This window comes from Alternaria atra (genome assembly GCF_907166805.1).
Source record: "Alternaria atra isolate CS162 genome assembly, contig: 30, whole genome shotgun sequence".
Classification (NCBI taxonomy): domain Eukaryota; kingdom Fungi; phylum Ascomycota; class Dothideomycetes; order Pleosporales; family Pleosporaceae; genus Alternaria; species Alternaria atra.
The window spans coordinates 582227-597826 of NW_025091329.1; the positions used below are offsets into that span (position 1 = coordinate 582227).

Genomic DNA, 15600 nt, shown 5'->3' on the forward strand with positions numbered 1-15600 from the left:
CTGAGGTGACGTCCGAGAATAGCGGTAGCAGAAATACTATCAGCAGCGACATGTAGGCGGAACAAGACAAGATGGAGAGTTGTTCGCGGGCCAACTGAACGCGCTCGAATCAGCGCGCTTCCGAATATGGATATATGCCCGGTTGTGGTATGATGAGCGCGATGCACAGGCCACCACTGACGGTACTTAGTGTTCTGCCGCGAAACCGTGAAGATGCTGCAAAGGGTATGGATACACTGTTGTCTTCTTGGGCTAGACGATATGCTCCCGTGTATATATAGATTCGCGTCGTGTGGACATTCGTAAATCTGCGTAAAATCATGGTTTCATCGTTGGGCAGGATGTGTAAGGTTGCCGTAGGCATGTAACCATAGCGAAGGTACAGTGCTGACGTCGATGAGTGGTGAATGGTGAAGCTAGAATCGAGTGTCAGCGCAATGTTTTAAGACGTAAGTCTCAGAAGATGGAGTGAAATATTCTTCCTCAATCAGCCCTACAAGGGGACTTGATCAATGAAAGAAAGTTGTTCCAGTTCGAAAAAAGTGAAATACGAGTGGAGGTTTCAAAAGCTGGATGGTGGAGATATTGAGAGAAGACATTCCGAGAATGTGAAGGATACTTTGTCTTCCGTGCGATCAAGGTGAAGTAGGAAGAGAGGGCAGCAGCGGAACCGAAAGCCGATGTTTATTGTCTCAAGAGCTACAAACGTCATATCGTACAGTTGGAAAGAGCCGGATGCCATGTTCGGACGAGGCAGTTACCAGCGACCAAGAACTCGCAAGAACACCGACGTGTCTGCAGGAGATGACCACAAACGACTCTGCAGCTGCGTCAGTATTGCGAGACCTTATTCATCGTACGACAATCTTACGACAATTCCGACCGTCCAGAACATGCTCAAGAAATAGAAGTACCAGTACAGGCACCGAAGTAGGTAGCCAGTCCATGACCGGAAGGTGCGCTGGCCAAAAAGGGTTTCGAGCACCGGCATCGTGAGGAAGGCGTGCAACGGGGCAACGGCGAACATAAAAGCCTGCAGATGGAGTTCTTGCTCTCCTGTTCCTTCTGTAAAAAACCGTAGGAGCGTTGGCATATGGAGAGTCTCAGCTTCGAAGCGTGACACCGTAAAGGCCAGTCGGAGCAGCGCTGCTCGGAGCCATAACGCGGTGGTTTCGAGAAGAGACATTTGGGGGCGGTGACTAGTGGTATTCGGAAGGCGAGAGGTAGTGTGAGGTGTAGTAACGATGGAGGTATCGTGCATAAGGGATCGTACTGAACAGAGTTGTATCTTGGTAGCAAACAGCAAGCCACGTAAGAATTTTGTAATCGAACCGATATCCATGCGAAGAACATACTATCGAATCAGAGAACCCACAAGTACGTTATGCTTACACTCCCTTAAGGAAATAGTCCGAGGTAGCATCATCTCCAACCTTTGTGCTCTTCACATCATAATCTTTTGTAACCTTGATGGCACCGAGTTCACCATCTTGGGCCGAGTGCAGCGTCCGTGATGGTGTATTACCCTGTCGCCACAACTCCTCTTCCGACTCGGTAGCCGTGACTCCTTGCTCCAGCCGTGTTATACTTCCCCTATGGGGCCTCTTCCCCCACTTTGACCCACTCGGTCCTTTTCCTTCCGAACCGATTGTTATATTCTGGCCAAGTGACGAGAGCTTGTATCCTTTCTTATTTGAACTACCCCGCTCCCCTGCTCCTGATCCGTATGAAAGTCCGCCCGCTACTCGAGCCCAAAGTGCTTTGAGACTTGGCAAGTTGACGGCGATGACGGCGAACTGTATCTCCAGAGCGGCTACGATGACCATCTTTCCAAGCACCCATGATGTATCCGGCGAGTTGTTCAGCTCCATGAGAGGTATGAGTCGGAAACACGCAATGATGACGGAACTGCTGCCAAAGGCCATGACACCTAGCACTGCAGCTTTGCGCCGAACCGACATTTGAAGTTTCAAGACTGTGTGTATGGGGAGTATGAGGATGTAGAAATCTTCTAAGATATTCTGTGTCATTGTCAGCAAATAGGTGTCTGGAAATGCATGAAGACGTAAGCCAAAGGAAGTTCGAGACTTACGAGCACGGACGGCCCTATGAGAAGGACAAGTGTGCTGATACAGATAGCATCGGGATGCGTACCCGGATGAAGAATCTCATCAAATGGGATACATTGGAAGCATGCCAACATGATATTGATAATCAAAATGGCAAAGTTCAGAATTCCGCCAACGTATACGGCAGTCCAAAAGGTTTTGCTTGGGGAGAGACGGAGGTAAAAGAGGAGGAAGGCCGATTTGATCACCCAGTGAACTGAGTAATAAACCACTTCTTCGATAAATAGCCACTGTCGATTGATTAGAATAGCTGATACTAACGTTTGGTCCTTTGCCTTACTTTGACGATCTCGAGCTGCTGAACACCGCTCAAAGTTTCCATGTGTCTATCTCTACAGTGAGCAATAAGTCAATAAGAAGTACCCCGGAGAAGTCGTACAGTCCACATCCCCAATATATGAACATATGCAAGACAACTTGTTGGCCAATACTGAATAGCTTCATGTTCGATTAGCCATGGAAATAGACATGTCGTAGGACCTAGGTCACATACCAAGATCAGGATCGCGAAATTGTCGTCCCACCCCCAAGTTCGCAGGACAATGTGCCGGCAGTAGAAGCGAAGGAATATAGAGGAAGTACCAAGAAAGAAGGTGATGTATGCGACAGCATAGGCCAGTGGCTGTAGAGTTGTCAATCCCATGGTAACGAAGGTGTTTCTCCTGAGTAGATGAACATTGGATTTGAGCGGATGCTCGATGTCTCAAAAGAAGTACTCGATAGGAGTTGCTACGAAAACCACAAGTAGACCTTTTCGTCACGACCAGTTTACGAACGGTTTCAACATTTCCTAACCGACTCCATGCTTTTTTCTTACCACCCCCACGGGCTCAGGAGATGGACTAAAGGACCAATGTTACCCTGTATGAGGCCGAATGCGAGCATGCGTTGCTAAGATCGGTGAAAGATGTGCGTATCTGAGCTTTGTTGTAACGTATCAGGGTCAGGATATCTCACATGATCCAAGACAAGTGGTGACTTCCTAGTCGCTGCGCATAATTAGATTCTTGCTTTACCCCGTTGAGCTGGGTCCGCAGTGCGGGAGGCTTCCCTTGTGGGTTACGGCTCAACCCATGAACCAACCTGGTGCAAGCGCTTCCCCGAGCCGTCAAGCAGAAGCGGGGGACTAATTCGATCTAGAACAAGCAAATACAAGCACCGGGGGCTATGCTCACTATGCTTCTACAGGTACTGGCACATGCAATTGTGGATTTCATCAAAAGGATGTCAGGCAGATCTGTCCATTTGGAGATCGTACCTGAGGGCTGGGAAGGATTTCAAAAAGGATGTGCAGAGGTGGGTGGCCTAGCCTGGATCGCAAGGTGCAAAGGACTTGCTTGTATCGCTCGCTTGCATTAATAAGATATGAAAATGTGCGTTCAGGTTGGTGGAGGCAGAAAGTGCCTGTCGACATGGTCCGGAACGCGTGGTTCCCAGCCGCTTCCCCGCCCCACCTGCAGAGCTATCCCGCTATCCGGCACGTCCACCAGAACACCGTTCGCTTCCCCGCCAACCTGCTTCTCCGCTGGCTCCCTCCAATACTTCTGGATAGTTCTTTTTTCACAACAGTATTGTAATACATGGAGAGGGGTCATGACCGCTCGAGTCTGCATGCCGTCTACCCGAGCCTCAGCTTCTTCACGCCGAGCGTGCAGCCGCGAGAAACGAGGCGTCAGAAAAGACATGGGTTATACAGGGCTTGCTGCAGCTAGTGATATCCGTATGAGCCTGCAATGGCCTCTAATACGTCGCTCAACGGGGTAGAACCGCACGGAATTTAGGTAAAATAAACGGCCCCCAGAAAGGATGCGCGCTACTCCAGTATCTGATGGTGGGGGGGTCTTCAACTCACGGAAGATGATACCAGCCTACTGTACACACGGAGGTATGCTGGAAACGAGCAAATGAGCAAGTAGCGTGTTGCTGCGGCTGCCTATATTGCGAAGCCCTGCTCCTTCTGAGACTCAGTCTCAGATTGTCAGCTGAAGCCTCACTTCTCGAATCCTACCTGAGAGCTCTGCGTTACGCCTCGGAGCTTCCGCAACGACCATGGACATCATTCGAGATGCTGCGCAGGATGTCACTCAGCGCAGTGTGTCGCAAGGCGCAATTGCAGCAGTCCTCTTCGGCATTGTTTTCCACCTATCGATTCGACCGTTTGAGTTTGAGCTGATCATGTTTCATTTCATGGTGGCTTCCACTCTGGCCTTTTTCGGGATGTTCTACGTCTTTGGTTTAATGAAAGCTTTGGTTTTTGCAACCGGTTTTAGCACCGGACTGCTCGCTAGCATTACGTTGTACCGATTGGCTTTTCACCGATGTCGTAAATTCCCAGGGCCGACCGCCGCTAAAATCTCCAAGTTCTACGCAGCGAGACTCTCGGCGAAGAATGTACAGTACTACAAGGAACTAGAAAAGATGCACGAGCAGTACGGTGATTTCGTGCGCACAGGTGAGCGATTACGTACCAAAAATTCCATAGGTGTGGATGTTGATGAGTAATAAAGGTCCGCGAGAGATCAGTGTTCTACGCAAGTCGGCTGTTCCGATCCTCTATGGACCTAATTCGGAATGCTCGAAGTCAACATGGTATGGTCAGACCGGGAACGATCCAAAGAAGTGCTCGATACATATGACACGCGACTTCAACGATCATCGGCTTCGCCGCCGTGCTTGGGATCGTGGCTTTTCGATCAAAGGTATGCATGGACCCACGAGGTATAGGACTTTCTTTTGACTCTTGGCAGCGCTCGGCACATACGAACCACGTATCAAAGCGAAGGCAGACTTGTTCAAGAGCCAATTGGCGGCAAATGGGGGAAGCTCGATGGATATGTCCGCCTGGTCAATGTTCTTCAGCTTCGACGTCATGGGCGAGGTCGGTTTCGGCAAAGACTTCAACAATCTCAAAAGTGGCGTCGAACACGTTGCGATTAAAGGAGTGCATGCTCACATGACTATGCTGGGCATCATGAGCACAGTTCCGTGGCTGCTGAACGTCTTGAGTTCTATCCCCGGAGCGGCGGCGGGCTATTCCGATTTCTTCTCTTTTTGCGCAGGCCAGATCAGAGAGAAACACAAGGTATGTTTCATGATTTTACTGTGGGTAACAAACAATTGACGTAGCCTAGACGTGGGACGGTGAAAAGTATCCGCAAGATGTTGTATCCTGGCTACTCAAGGCTGTGAAAGAGAACGACGTTTCGGCCTCACCAAGCGCGGCAGCTCTGGAAGATGATTCGAGGGTAATGATCATTGCCGGAAGGTAGGTGATCCGGGTAACGCAACCAAGTGACATAACTAATATGATGTAGTGAGACAACCGCTACTACCCTCGCCGGTGCTCTCTTCTACCTCGCTAAATACCCTACGAAGCAAAAACGGCTTCAGCAATTCCTAGATCAAGCAATGCCCGGTGGATACAGCCAGTGGTCATACGAGAAAGTCAAATCAATCTCTTATCTGGATGATTTCCTCAGTGAGACACTGCGACTTCGCCCAGCGTTGTTGACTGGTGGAGCGCGCGAAACTCCTGCGAAGGGCATTCAAGTGGACGAGACATACATTCCCGCCAACACGAACGTGGTGATACCAGTGTCACTCATTCAAAGAGACCCGCGATGGTGGCAACAGGCTGAAGACTTCGTTCCGGAACGATTCGGCGAAAAGAGGATAGAGATGGAGACCGACAAGGCTCCATACTTACCATTCTCTCTGGGCAAGTACCTCGATGCGGCTGATGTTCATGTATCGCAATCAGCTGACATCCATACAGGCGCATACAGCTGTCCCGGGAAGAATCTGGCTCAGATGAGCTTGCGTATCTCGCTCTCGATGATCGCGCAGAATTTCGACGTTGCGTTCGCACCCGGGGAGACTGGAGAGGCGTTTGAAAAAGAGGTGCTGGACACGTTCACCGTGACGCTTCCACCTCTTCAGTTACGATTCACTCCACGGACAGGTGCTTGAGTATTGGGCAGAGAATGCTGCTAGAGCACGCGGACTGGACTTGTTTGACTGGAGAGCCCTGGAGGGATGAGACTGTGTATGCAGTACCAGATTCGGTTGCAGGCAGCGACGCAGGGCTTAGGTAAATGTGGGACTCGTAAGATGAAGTCACATGGTAGTACCAAGATCGAAGAGAGGGGTCGTTGGATCAATATTCATTACAAGCGGCTATACAACCTGATTTCTAAATCGCTAGCAATGGTGTTCCGCGATGGCTGTATGCACAGACATGACACTAGTGGGTCTCCTGCGTAAGCTGCGGATCAAGCGGCTTGGTGTTGTCTGGATTCCAACAATGTTATGGTAAGGCGAAGCGAGCACGTTAGACCCTTTGTTAGTGGGAACTATGCTCGTTAGGTTTGATCGAGAAAATAAGGGGCGAACGCAAATGACGTCACCAAGTACCTCTTCTCAAGACGTACCCGACCAAAGTTCCAACGAAAAGTTCCATTAGGACTTGCGCGCAACGACTAGAAGAAGATAATGGCGACAGGTTCCCTCCAGACATGAAGGGTTGTCTGCTCTGCGCTCGAACTTGTGCCCAAGTTATCATGCGAAAGCTTACCGATCAGGCCTCAGCCCCTTTTGTCTGAAGCCTCCAAATAAACTATAATTCTTGGTTCCGAACTGAATACGTGCTTTAAGCGGTCGACTGTAGGCTGTACTGTTGCTAATGAGAGACCAACGTTACATAGGTAGCTGCAATTGCGCAGCTGACTCCAAAAATAAGGCCGTTCCTGATGCTCATCATCCATCAAGATGGCTAGATACCCATATGCCAGACCTAACTAGACTCGGCCCTCTGTAATGCCATGCCCTCGAACCGGGTCGGGGGTGTCATAGTTCCCAAACTCTTCAAGTGAACATGTTGCCCAAGATTCCGAACCAACCAAAGCCAATGGGTAAGCCCGTGAGTCGAGATACCACTAAGAACGCCCAGGTCTTGGGTACGAAAGATGCATGTATATAGGCAACGATGTTAAACCAAATCTAGTAGAGTATCATCAAGATCCTTTCTTGCCTTGATCTTCCAGCGCTCGCCATCATGCGTACCTCATTGTCACTCGTTTATTTGGCCGTTTCTCTAGTCTCTGCCGTACCGGTCGCGGAACATGAGAAGAGACAGAACGCAGAATTCGACTATGTCGTCGTTGGCGTACGTTGTCCTCACCCTATGCTGCGTTAGTTTACCGAGGTAGTTGAGCTAATATGTAAAACAGGGTGGTACCGCAGGCCTTACACTTGCGAATCGATTGTCCGAAGACAGCAATATCAAGGTTGCTGTGATTGAGGCAGGTGGCCTCTATCAGGTTGCAAACCCGCTCTTGTCGTCGACTCCAGCTGGAGATGTTTTGTGGGCAGGCTCTAGCCCATTGGACCAGAACCTTCTTGTAGACTGGAACTTCATTACAGCTCCTCAAGCAGGAGCAAACGGTAGGAGAATCAAGTATGCCCGCGGCAAATGCCTGGGCGGAAGGTGAGCTTTACGACTCCACCTTGTGCAAAGAATTAATCATTAACATATGAAGTTCGGCTCGAAACTTCATGATTTATCAGCGGGGCGACCGCGGCTCTTACCAGCGCTGGGCAGACCAAGTCGGCGACGACTCGTACACCTTCGACAATCTTATGCCTTACTTCAAGAAGTCGGTCAAGTTCACGCCACCTAATACCCAGCTCCGTGCAAACAATGGGTCGGCCGAATACGTTGCAAGTGCCTTTGATGCCATCGGCGGGCCTCTCGATGTCTCCTATGCGAACTATGCGGGCCCATTTTCGAGCTACATGGAAGGTGGCATGAACGGCATCGGTATCAAAACAAGACCCGACTTCAACTCTGGAGAACTCATGGGAGCCCAGTATTGTAGCTCTACGATCACACCTCGCAACCAGAAGCGAGCTTCAAGTCAGACAACATTCCTTGAAGCCGCTAAAAACCGTGCCAATCTCAAGGTGTACTCTCTAACGCGAGCTGAAAAGATCATCTTCAACAGCGAGAAGCGTGCCACTGGTGTCCAGATACCTTTTGGCTCTATCCTCAGCGCAAAGCGAGAGGTCATCCTTTCAGCTGGTGCTTTCCAATCTCCCCAGCTGCTCATGGTCTCTGGTGTTGGTCCTGCTGAACAGCTGAAAAAGTTCAATATTCCCGTCCTTGCTGACCGTCGCGGTGTTGGCCAGAACATGCAAGACCATATTTTCTTCGGTCCAACATACCGCTACAAGGTTCAGACGTTGACCAAACTGGCCAACGACCTTCTTTACGTCGGCGCGCAATTCGCATTTGACTACGGCCTACTCAAGCGTGGTCCCCTCACCAACCCTGTCTGCGACTTCCTGGGATGGGAGAAGGCTCCTCGCAACCTTGTCTCTTCAGAAGCCGCGGCAGTGCTGGATCAATTCCCTGCCTCTTGGCCAGATATCGAATACCTTTCCGCACCTGGCTACATTGGAGATTTTTCCAACCTCTTCGTAACCCAGCCAAAAGATGGTTACCAATATGCGTCCATCCTCGGTGCCATCGTTGCACCTCTCTCCCGGGGTTCAGTCACAATCACAAGCTCTAGCACAGCTCAGCTCCCTTCAATCGATCCTGGTTGGTTAACCGACCCTACTGACCAATCCGTTGCGATCGCCATCTACAAGCGTACACGTCAAGCTTTTGCCACAGACGCCATGAAGCGTGGACTTGCAGATACGAAGGAGTACTTCCCCGGCCCCAAGGTTCAGACCGACGAACAGATCCTCAACACCATTCGCGACACAGTAGGTCTTCTACATTTGCAGTCACTGCGTATGCTGACAGAATTAGTTAATGACTGTGTGGCATGCATCTTGCACGTGCAAGATGGGAAAGATCGATGACCCTGATGCGGTTGTGGATAGCAAGGCGAGGGTTATTGGCGTGACGGGATTGAGGGTTGTAGATGCCAGCTCATTCGCCTTATTGCCTCCTGGACATCCTCAGGTAATTCATTTTCTATAGCTTCTTCAGTGCGACACTAACTTCCCACCAGAGTACGGTATATGCGTTGGCTGAAAAGATTGCCGATGACATCAAACGCAGCCGTTAGGATTCGGTCGGGTAGGTGCGGGCGCGACATTGTGTTGTAATTATCCAGCGCCAGAGTTGGGGTTTCCCCCGGAAGACATGCAAATTAGAATTAATACAATATGCGACATGCGACACCACTTTGCATTGTTCCTGTGAGAGCGTTTCTTTGGTGGAATCTTTTGACGTTACAGGCCGCCGTTGTGGCAAATCGACATGGAGTTATTGAGCAAGATATGATAAAGCTTCTCCAAGGTGACGAAAGGTTTTTTCTTAACTGGACTGTACTTAAGTTGTGGCATGCTCGGAACCCGAACATTGCGAATGGGACGAGAATTGCTGGCATCGGGGCTTTGATATCCATGGTCCTCACGTGCGTATTCGCTCCAAATATACCAATCTTTATCTTCTTAATCTGCGCAATAGTGTGTTTCTATCAATCGGAGGTAGCTACACTCATCGAGAACCTTGAACGAAGCTGACAGTATTAGATGAAGTATTGCAAGAACCCCTGATACAACAACACGGCTGGTCTACGACGTTGGCTGTACAAACCCCAATTTCGACGGCAGCTTTAGAATCAACGAAACGACATGTCCACTTAATGAGACGGCCCCCGACATATACAATAACTATAGTCCTTCCTGCTCAATCAATAACACAACGGAACCATGGACACTCTAGGGAGCTTCAACGACTTACCGAGTGCTCGCGACGGGTTTACTGAACCAAACGGGCGACAACAACGAAGAAGATTTCAACGCTTTAGGAAATACCAATGACTCTGGCGCGTTCGACTCTATTCAACTGGTCACGCTTGTTGATCAAGCTACCAGTTATCAGCACATACTTTTATTCGATCCATGGTGGGCACAAGAAGACTCTGAAATGCCAAGGAGCCCTAAGTTCGCTCTAGTAAACGAAGCTATCGAGAGGTCTGGTATCGACTATGTTGTCAACACAACTTCGATTGTGACCAAATGTCTGCCCATAACTACGGACTGCGGGTTACCAAACAGGACGGACGACGATTCTACAATACCATATCATTGCTCCGACATCTTTGACGGAAATCTGGGCGAGATACCGGCAAATGGACTCGAGCGACTCAAAGGCTGGAACAGCACATTTTACAACCTTGAGAACGGATCTCCACAGGAAAGTTCGATCGCATCGCAGCTCAACCCGTTCAATTACAATGCCACAGCCCTGGTGGATAGTATCAGTATTGGCGGCCTTGCCATATGGTCGATGATCCACAGGTACCCCATAGCACTGTCTTTGGGATTGGCAATGGCCGCATGGGCTTTACAATTTCGTGCACTTCAACAATTTACGACGTCACGTACTCGCTCGTAAACGAAAAATATCTACGCCTTTAACACAACCCTGGCGGCTCCCAGCGCCGCAGCCATCGCTAAAGCGCCATTGCAAGCCAGGTTTGGTAGCTATGTGCTGTTAGTGAGAGCCGCATGTCCGTATTACTCACCAACTCGACGGTCATGGATCCGATGGAACTTGCTTTTGCCCAAATTTTTCTGGTACCTGCGGCTGGTATCTATGAACTCGCTCCGAATCTTGACAACCCTTGGCGCTACGACACGACCGTGAGAAAGGTTGGAAAAGGACCATTCTTATTTCTGATGGTTTGCATGCTCTTGTACGCCGTTGTTGTTGTGGTCTTCACCGTGATTGCCCTCAGCCCTTTCTGGAGGAGTGATGTTCGACAGATACAGGCTCAGCTGATTCCGTAAGGTTAAGGCGATGCTTGGACCATAATCATTGCGATAGATTTGCTCCCAGGCGGAGCTATAACTTTTTTCTTTTTAGTTTCATGTTCTTGATTACGAGTTCAGACAAAGCACGACTATTGCAGTGGAGTAGTCTCTATTACAACCACTGACCAGCATAGACGGCGATACACACATAGTGAATACAGGGTGTGACATATGATGTTTTCTCTTTTTGCTTTTTACTGTGAAGCTACCTTCTCTGCAAGCTCGGGCAAAGTATCAGCAACGACGTCCATCTTCCCAAAGACATCATCTAGTGCCTCTTTCTCTAACACTAAGCAATACGCCGTCTTGAATCCAGCCCTCCCTGCTGCACTGACATCCCAGCCATGTGCAGCGGCAAACCACAGCTCACCAGCTGCATCGCCAACGCCAATCTTTCCTCTCAGCTTCTCATATGCCTGTATTTCTGGTTTCCCTACGCCGATCTCGTCACATGTAACGACATGATCGCCGTCGATGTTGATGCTGCCCTTCTCAAAGTATCCCAGCACTCTTTCCCGATCCCCGCTAGTGAACGCCCAGACCGTCCAGCCGGCCTCCTTTATTTTATCCACACATTCCTTCGCACCAGGCCGAACTTCACATTTCTTGTACTCTTGCATAAAGTACTTCACATCCTCCTCACTCGCCACACTACGCGGTTCCGCTACGCCAGCGAAATGCAAGACGCGAAAGAAGATGGACTCGAAGACCTTTGCAAAGGGAACGTAAGAGCCCGAAAGCGAGAGGTAAGTGTACTCACGCTCCGCGGTTTCGAGCCATGCGTAACCGAGAAGACGTGCGGAGATATTGTGGGTCTTGAGTTTAGGACCAAGGCGTTGGTCGATGACGGCGTAGAAGTGCTCATGCGACACAAGCGTGCCGACTATATCGAAGACGATGTGCTTCGTTTTAGACATGGTATATAACGTGGCTGATGTAAAACTTTCAAATTCAGGCCTTGGCTCAATTTTTAGTCTTGCGTTGCGCTAAGCTGTTTATATGTAAGACAGCTCAAATACGCCCTGTGTGTTAACGGGGCGTATATCTTCATGTCCGGCTGATGTCATCGCGCACGTGACTATGGTGAGAACTCCCAAGACATGTGCTGCCATTGGTATCGCATACATGGCATTCTGCACTTTACCTCCGTAAATTAGAGCTTAGGATCGATTTTCGTATTATAGTCATGTGCAACTGCATTGCGCCGAAAAGATCTACCCAGAAGTGTGGGCAGCTCGACGGCTGATCCTGTCTCAACACGGTACCACACCCAGATGCAGTCTCCATCAAGAAATTTCGATTCCTTCAGTCAGCGGCCAAAATGTTGTCACATCATCATATGCTATTTCTCTTCCTTTGCTATCAATCATGATTGTTATCGCATCCTTCTCAAGCCACGGGCTATCTCTGGCGACCACTGCGTCCGATTGGTCAATGCACAATCTTTCCCGATTAGGTCCAAAACACCGTGCGATATCAAACGTCCGTTAACGGTGATGCAGATCTGGTACTGCGACGTGTGCATGTGCTCATGTGGGGAAGAAGGAGGGTGAAGATAATGACACGTCATGTTGAGGAAATGGCAAGACAGGGTCAAAGCCATACGCGCGGCCACACGTCACCTGAGGCAACCAGAGAGAGTGTGTAAGGGCAAGAAAATGCATTCTATCCAGATAAAAGGGGAAGAAAAGATGCGCTATGTCGAAAGCATCGCTAAGAGTCATTACAAAGAATGCCGTTAAACAACAAATCCCAAAGTACGAGTTCAAAGCCTCCAGTACCCATAACGCTCCGAACACCAAAGCCATGCATCATCATCAATCATGAACATCGCGTCGTCGCTTACCAAGCGAGATCGCTCTTCTCATTGTCATTGCCACAGGCAAGACCCTCGCAGAAGTCCTCCATCTCTTTGCTGATAGCTGAGGTACCCGTGGGCTCGAGCTGCTGCTTCGCAGGCCAGATCTTCTGACCAGCCTTCTTCTCCTTCATACCGTGCTCCATAACGATTTCGCGGCATCGCTTTTGGAAGAAGAGAGGTCCCTTCTCCATGTGTGGATGAAGCTCACCATTAACGAAGATGCCTGCCTCGATGTTTTTCTGGGCGCGCTCGCATAGGACTTTGTCTTCACCCATGACACGCTTGTAGGTGTCACTAATAAGAAGGAAGTCCTCTTGACTGGAGTGCTTGTTGCGCCAAACCTCGTAGTACATGACTGACTCAGTAGGCGACTTAGGCATAAACTTCTGCATGAAGAGGAAGTGTTTTGTGACGGTGAAGGACGCGTTGGGGAAGCAGTATGTGGAGCAGATCTCTTGACCAAGCTCCTTGCGGTCTTCAGGGGTCTTGGGGTCATGCTGAATGTGGTCGGCTGAGCAGTAGACGTCATAGCTCTCCAGGTCGATCAAGCCTGTTGTGAGATCGGGGTGTGTGCTCTTGCAGTGGTAGCATTCGTTGAAGTTATCAGCAAGAATCTTCCAATTGAATGGACCATCGAGGTTCCATGTGTGGTCGAACTCGTAGTCGTCGAAGTTGAACTGATTAAATCGTGTTTGTTCGTCGACGTGGTCAAACTGGGACTCCCATGATACCTCAGGCTCCTTCTTTGCATCCATGTTGATCCAGATAAAGCCGTTACGGTCGATGCGGGTGTGAATGGGGAAGAGACCGTTCTTAGCCTTCTCGAAGTTCTGGAGCTCTTGGTAGCCCGGAGCCTTCGCGAGCTTGCCGTTCAGGCCATACGACCAGCCGTGGTACTTGCAGGAGAATATCTTTGCGTTGCCTCCGTCCTTCTCGACGACGGGGTATGCGCGGTGTCTGCATACGTTGTGGAATGTATGAATCTCGCCAGATCGGTCTTTAGAAACAACGATGTCGTAGTTGGCCACATTGTAGCGAAGGAAGTCGCCAGGGTTCGCGAGTCTTGACTTGTGGGTAAGAATGAGCCATCTTCGGGTGAAGATGGCGCGTCGCTCAAGCTGGTACATTTCTTCAGATGTATACCAGTTGGCGGGCAGCGCTCGTACAGCTTGGTTCTCTGGTGGGGCCTGGGCAGCGGCTGAGCCGCCGAAGCCAAGGTAACTTAGGAGTGACCCGACCATTGTGAAAGATGTATATTAGAATGTAGAGTCGTACTCGGTGTATAGTAATGCTGTGCGAAGAGTAATCAAAGGTGCTCACTTGTGTGTTGTGTGAGTATACTCGAGAAGATGGAGTCCAGTTTGAGGATGTCGCAAGCATTATTATACTCTCTTCCAATACTCTTACCTCCTCACTCTTATCAAGTAAGGCAAACAACTAAGTCCCCATGGGGTTATGGCTTCCATTCGCACCCGAGGAGCGATAGCCAGTGGGATGTGGGAACGTAATTCGGCTGCAGGTGACCGTCAAGCGCCACACACTCTGACTATTTTGAGGTCCCTCCGTTAACGCAAGAACTACCATCGTGATCAATCCAACATTCTAGAAAGCAGGGCTAGAGCTTAACGGCGTCATGTTAGTGGATGGCGTCGTATTACCCCAGAGTAGTTTCATTGACTGTGCATCGAATGCAGGCAGCGGTCATGGTGACTGAACCTATAGACCGTTCTCGTCGCTGCCCCTCTTGTTAGCACGGACTTTGATGGATCTGATTTCCAAATGCGGACAACGGACGCCAGCCCAAGGCGCTTTCAGTCTACCACCAGCAAGTTCCTGCGGAACTACTACGGTCGCATTATCCAAATGCTATCGGAACCTTATCGAAGGTTTTCTTGACAGTGTTGATCGCAGCTGTTATCATCGAGATAAGGGTGCTATCTCGATGAGCTGTCGGGCTTGTAGCTGGTATCACAGCTGATAACGACCACTGAGCGGTGGCTCGTAATACTCTGATTGAGGTTATCGAGCGGGATTCGGAATCCACGTACAAATAGTGCTGCGTTGATGAGTGCAAAGTGACGCCACGCGAGTCGCGCAACGCATACGCCAGCAGAGCGTCACTGACCTGGATGGCAGCGCCCTTGTATGTGGGAAATCTCCGCGACATCTCGCATGTCACTACCCCTCCTAGCCATCTGGAGAGTAGTCGGGAGGGTTTGGATACTTTCGGCAATCGCTGTCGTGAGTTTGGCCGGATGGTACTGACAGCGCAGCGGAGTGTCGCGTTGGGCTCGCCCTGACACTGGAGGCGTTGAGACGCTTTGGCGATATAAGTTGCCGCGTGTCGCGCAGTATTGACACTTCGATGACTATGCTCAGCAAGAAAGCTCTCAGGTAATCCCATTTCGAAACCTATCCTGAGTCTGGCTCAGCATTCGGGGACTGTGTCAAGGGTGACAGCAAGGGTTTGGTGTCATGATCCAGATTGCTTCGCCGTCTTGCATGCCGTACGGTGTAAGCGCTGATCAAAGGGCTTGGTGCTTTCGAAAGGCCCCGTAGGATTGAGGCCGGATCTGGGGGATTTGTTGTCGCATGGCTTTTGTCGCAATGGTGGGGACCAAGTGCTTCGCACACGGGCTTTTTGGGTCGCGATGGATTGTCGCAAGGTTTGATGGCGGAGAATCACCCTCACTGTAAAATCAAATGCTCATTCTTGTTACAAGGTTGAATTGCAGCAGGTGGGGTATGTTGGCATTCGCAGGAGGACAACCATAA

General features: G+C 49.9%; 5 protein-coding genes across 5 annotated transcripts; 2 read left to right on the plus strand and 3 right to left on the minus strand.

The window, feature by feature from the left end:
* Positions 1–757: 757 nt before the first annotated feature.
* On the minus strand, positions 758–2772 carry ALTATR162_LOCUS9579 (uncharacterized protein; the record flags this gene model as incomplete). The annotated part of the gene is made up of 7 exons (XM_043317213.1): positions 758–820; positions 872–1199; positions 1393–2021; positions 2093–2359; positions 2410–2455; positions 2509–2567; positions 2623–2772. 7 exons carry the CDS (start codon positions 2770–2772, stop codon positions 758–760), a joined length of 1542 nt encoding a protein of 513 aa, XP_043173148.1.
* A 1406-nt stretch (positions 2773–4178) lies between these two features.
* Positions 4179–6098, plus strand: ALTATR162_LOCUS9580 (uncharacterized protein; the record flags this gene model as incomplete). Its single annotated transcript, XM_043317214.1, has 5 exons — positions 4179–4581; positions 4637–4828; positions 4877–5211; positions 5261–5394; positions 5444–6098. 5 exons carry the CDS (start codon positions 4179–4181, stop codon positions 6096–6098), a joined length of 1719 nt encoding a protein of 572 aa, XP_043173149.1.
* A 1084-nt stretch (positions 6099–7182) lies between these two features.
* Positions 7183–10545, plus strand: ALTATR162_LOCUS9581 (uncharacterized protein; the record flags this gene model as incomplete). Its single annotated transcript, XM_043317215.1, has 5 exons — positions 7183–7293; positions 7358–7614; positions 7667–8900; positions 8947–9102; positions 9871–10545. The coding sequence occupies 5 exons, from the start codon at positions 7183–7185 to the stop codon at positions 10543–10545; spliced, it is 2433 nt and encodes an 810-aa protein (XP_043173150.1).
* Positions 10546–11158: 613 nt separating this feature from the next.
* On the minus strand, positions 11159–11881 carry ALTATR162_LOCUS9582 (uncharacterized protein; the record flags this gene model as incomplete). Its single annotated transcript, XM_043317216.1, has 1 exon — positions 11159–11881. One exon carries the CDS (start codon positions 11879–11881, stop codon positions 11159–11161), a length of 723 nt encoding a protein of 240 aa, XP_043173151.1.
* Positions 11882–12806: 925 nt separating this feature from the next.
* ALTATR162_LOCUS9583 (uncharacterized protein) lies at positions 12807–14066 on the minus strand (the record flags this gene model as incomplete). The annotated part of the gene is made up of 1 exon (XM_043317217.1): positions 12807–14066. One exon carries the CDS (start codon positions 14064–14066, stop codon positions 12807–12809), a length of 1260 nt encoding a protein of 419 aa, XP_043173152.1.
* Positions 14067–15600: the final 1534 nt, after the last annotated feature.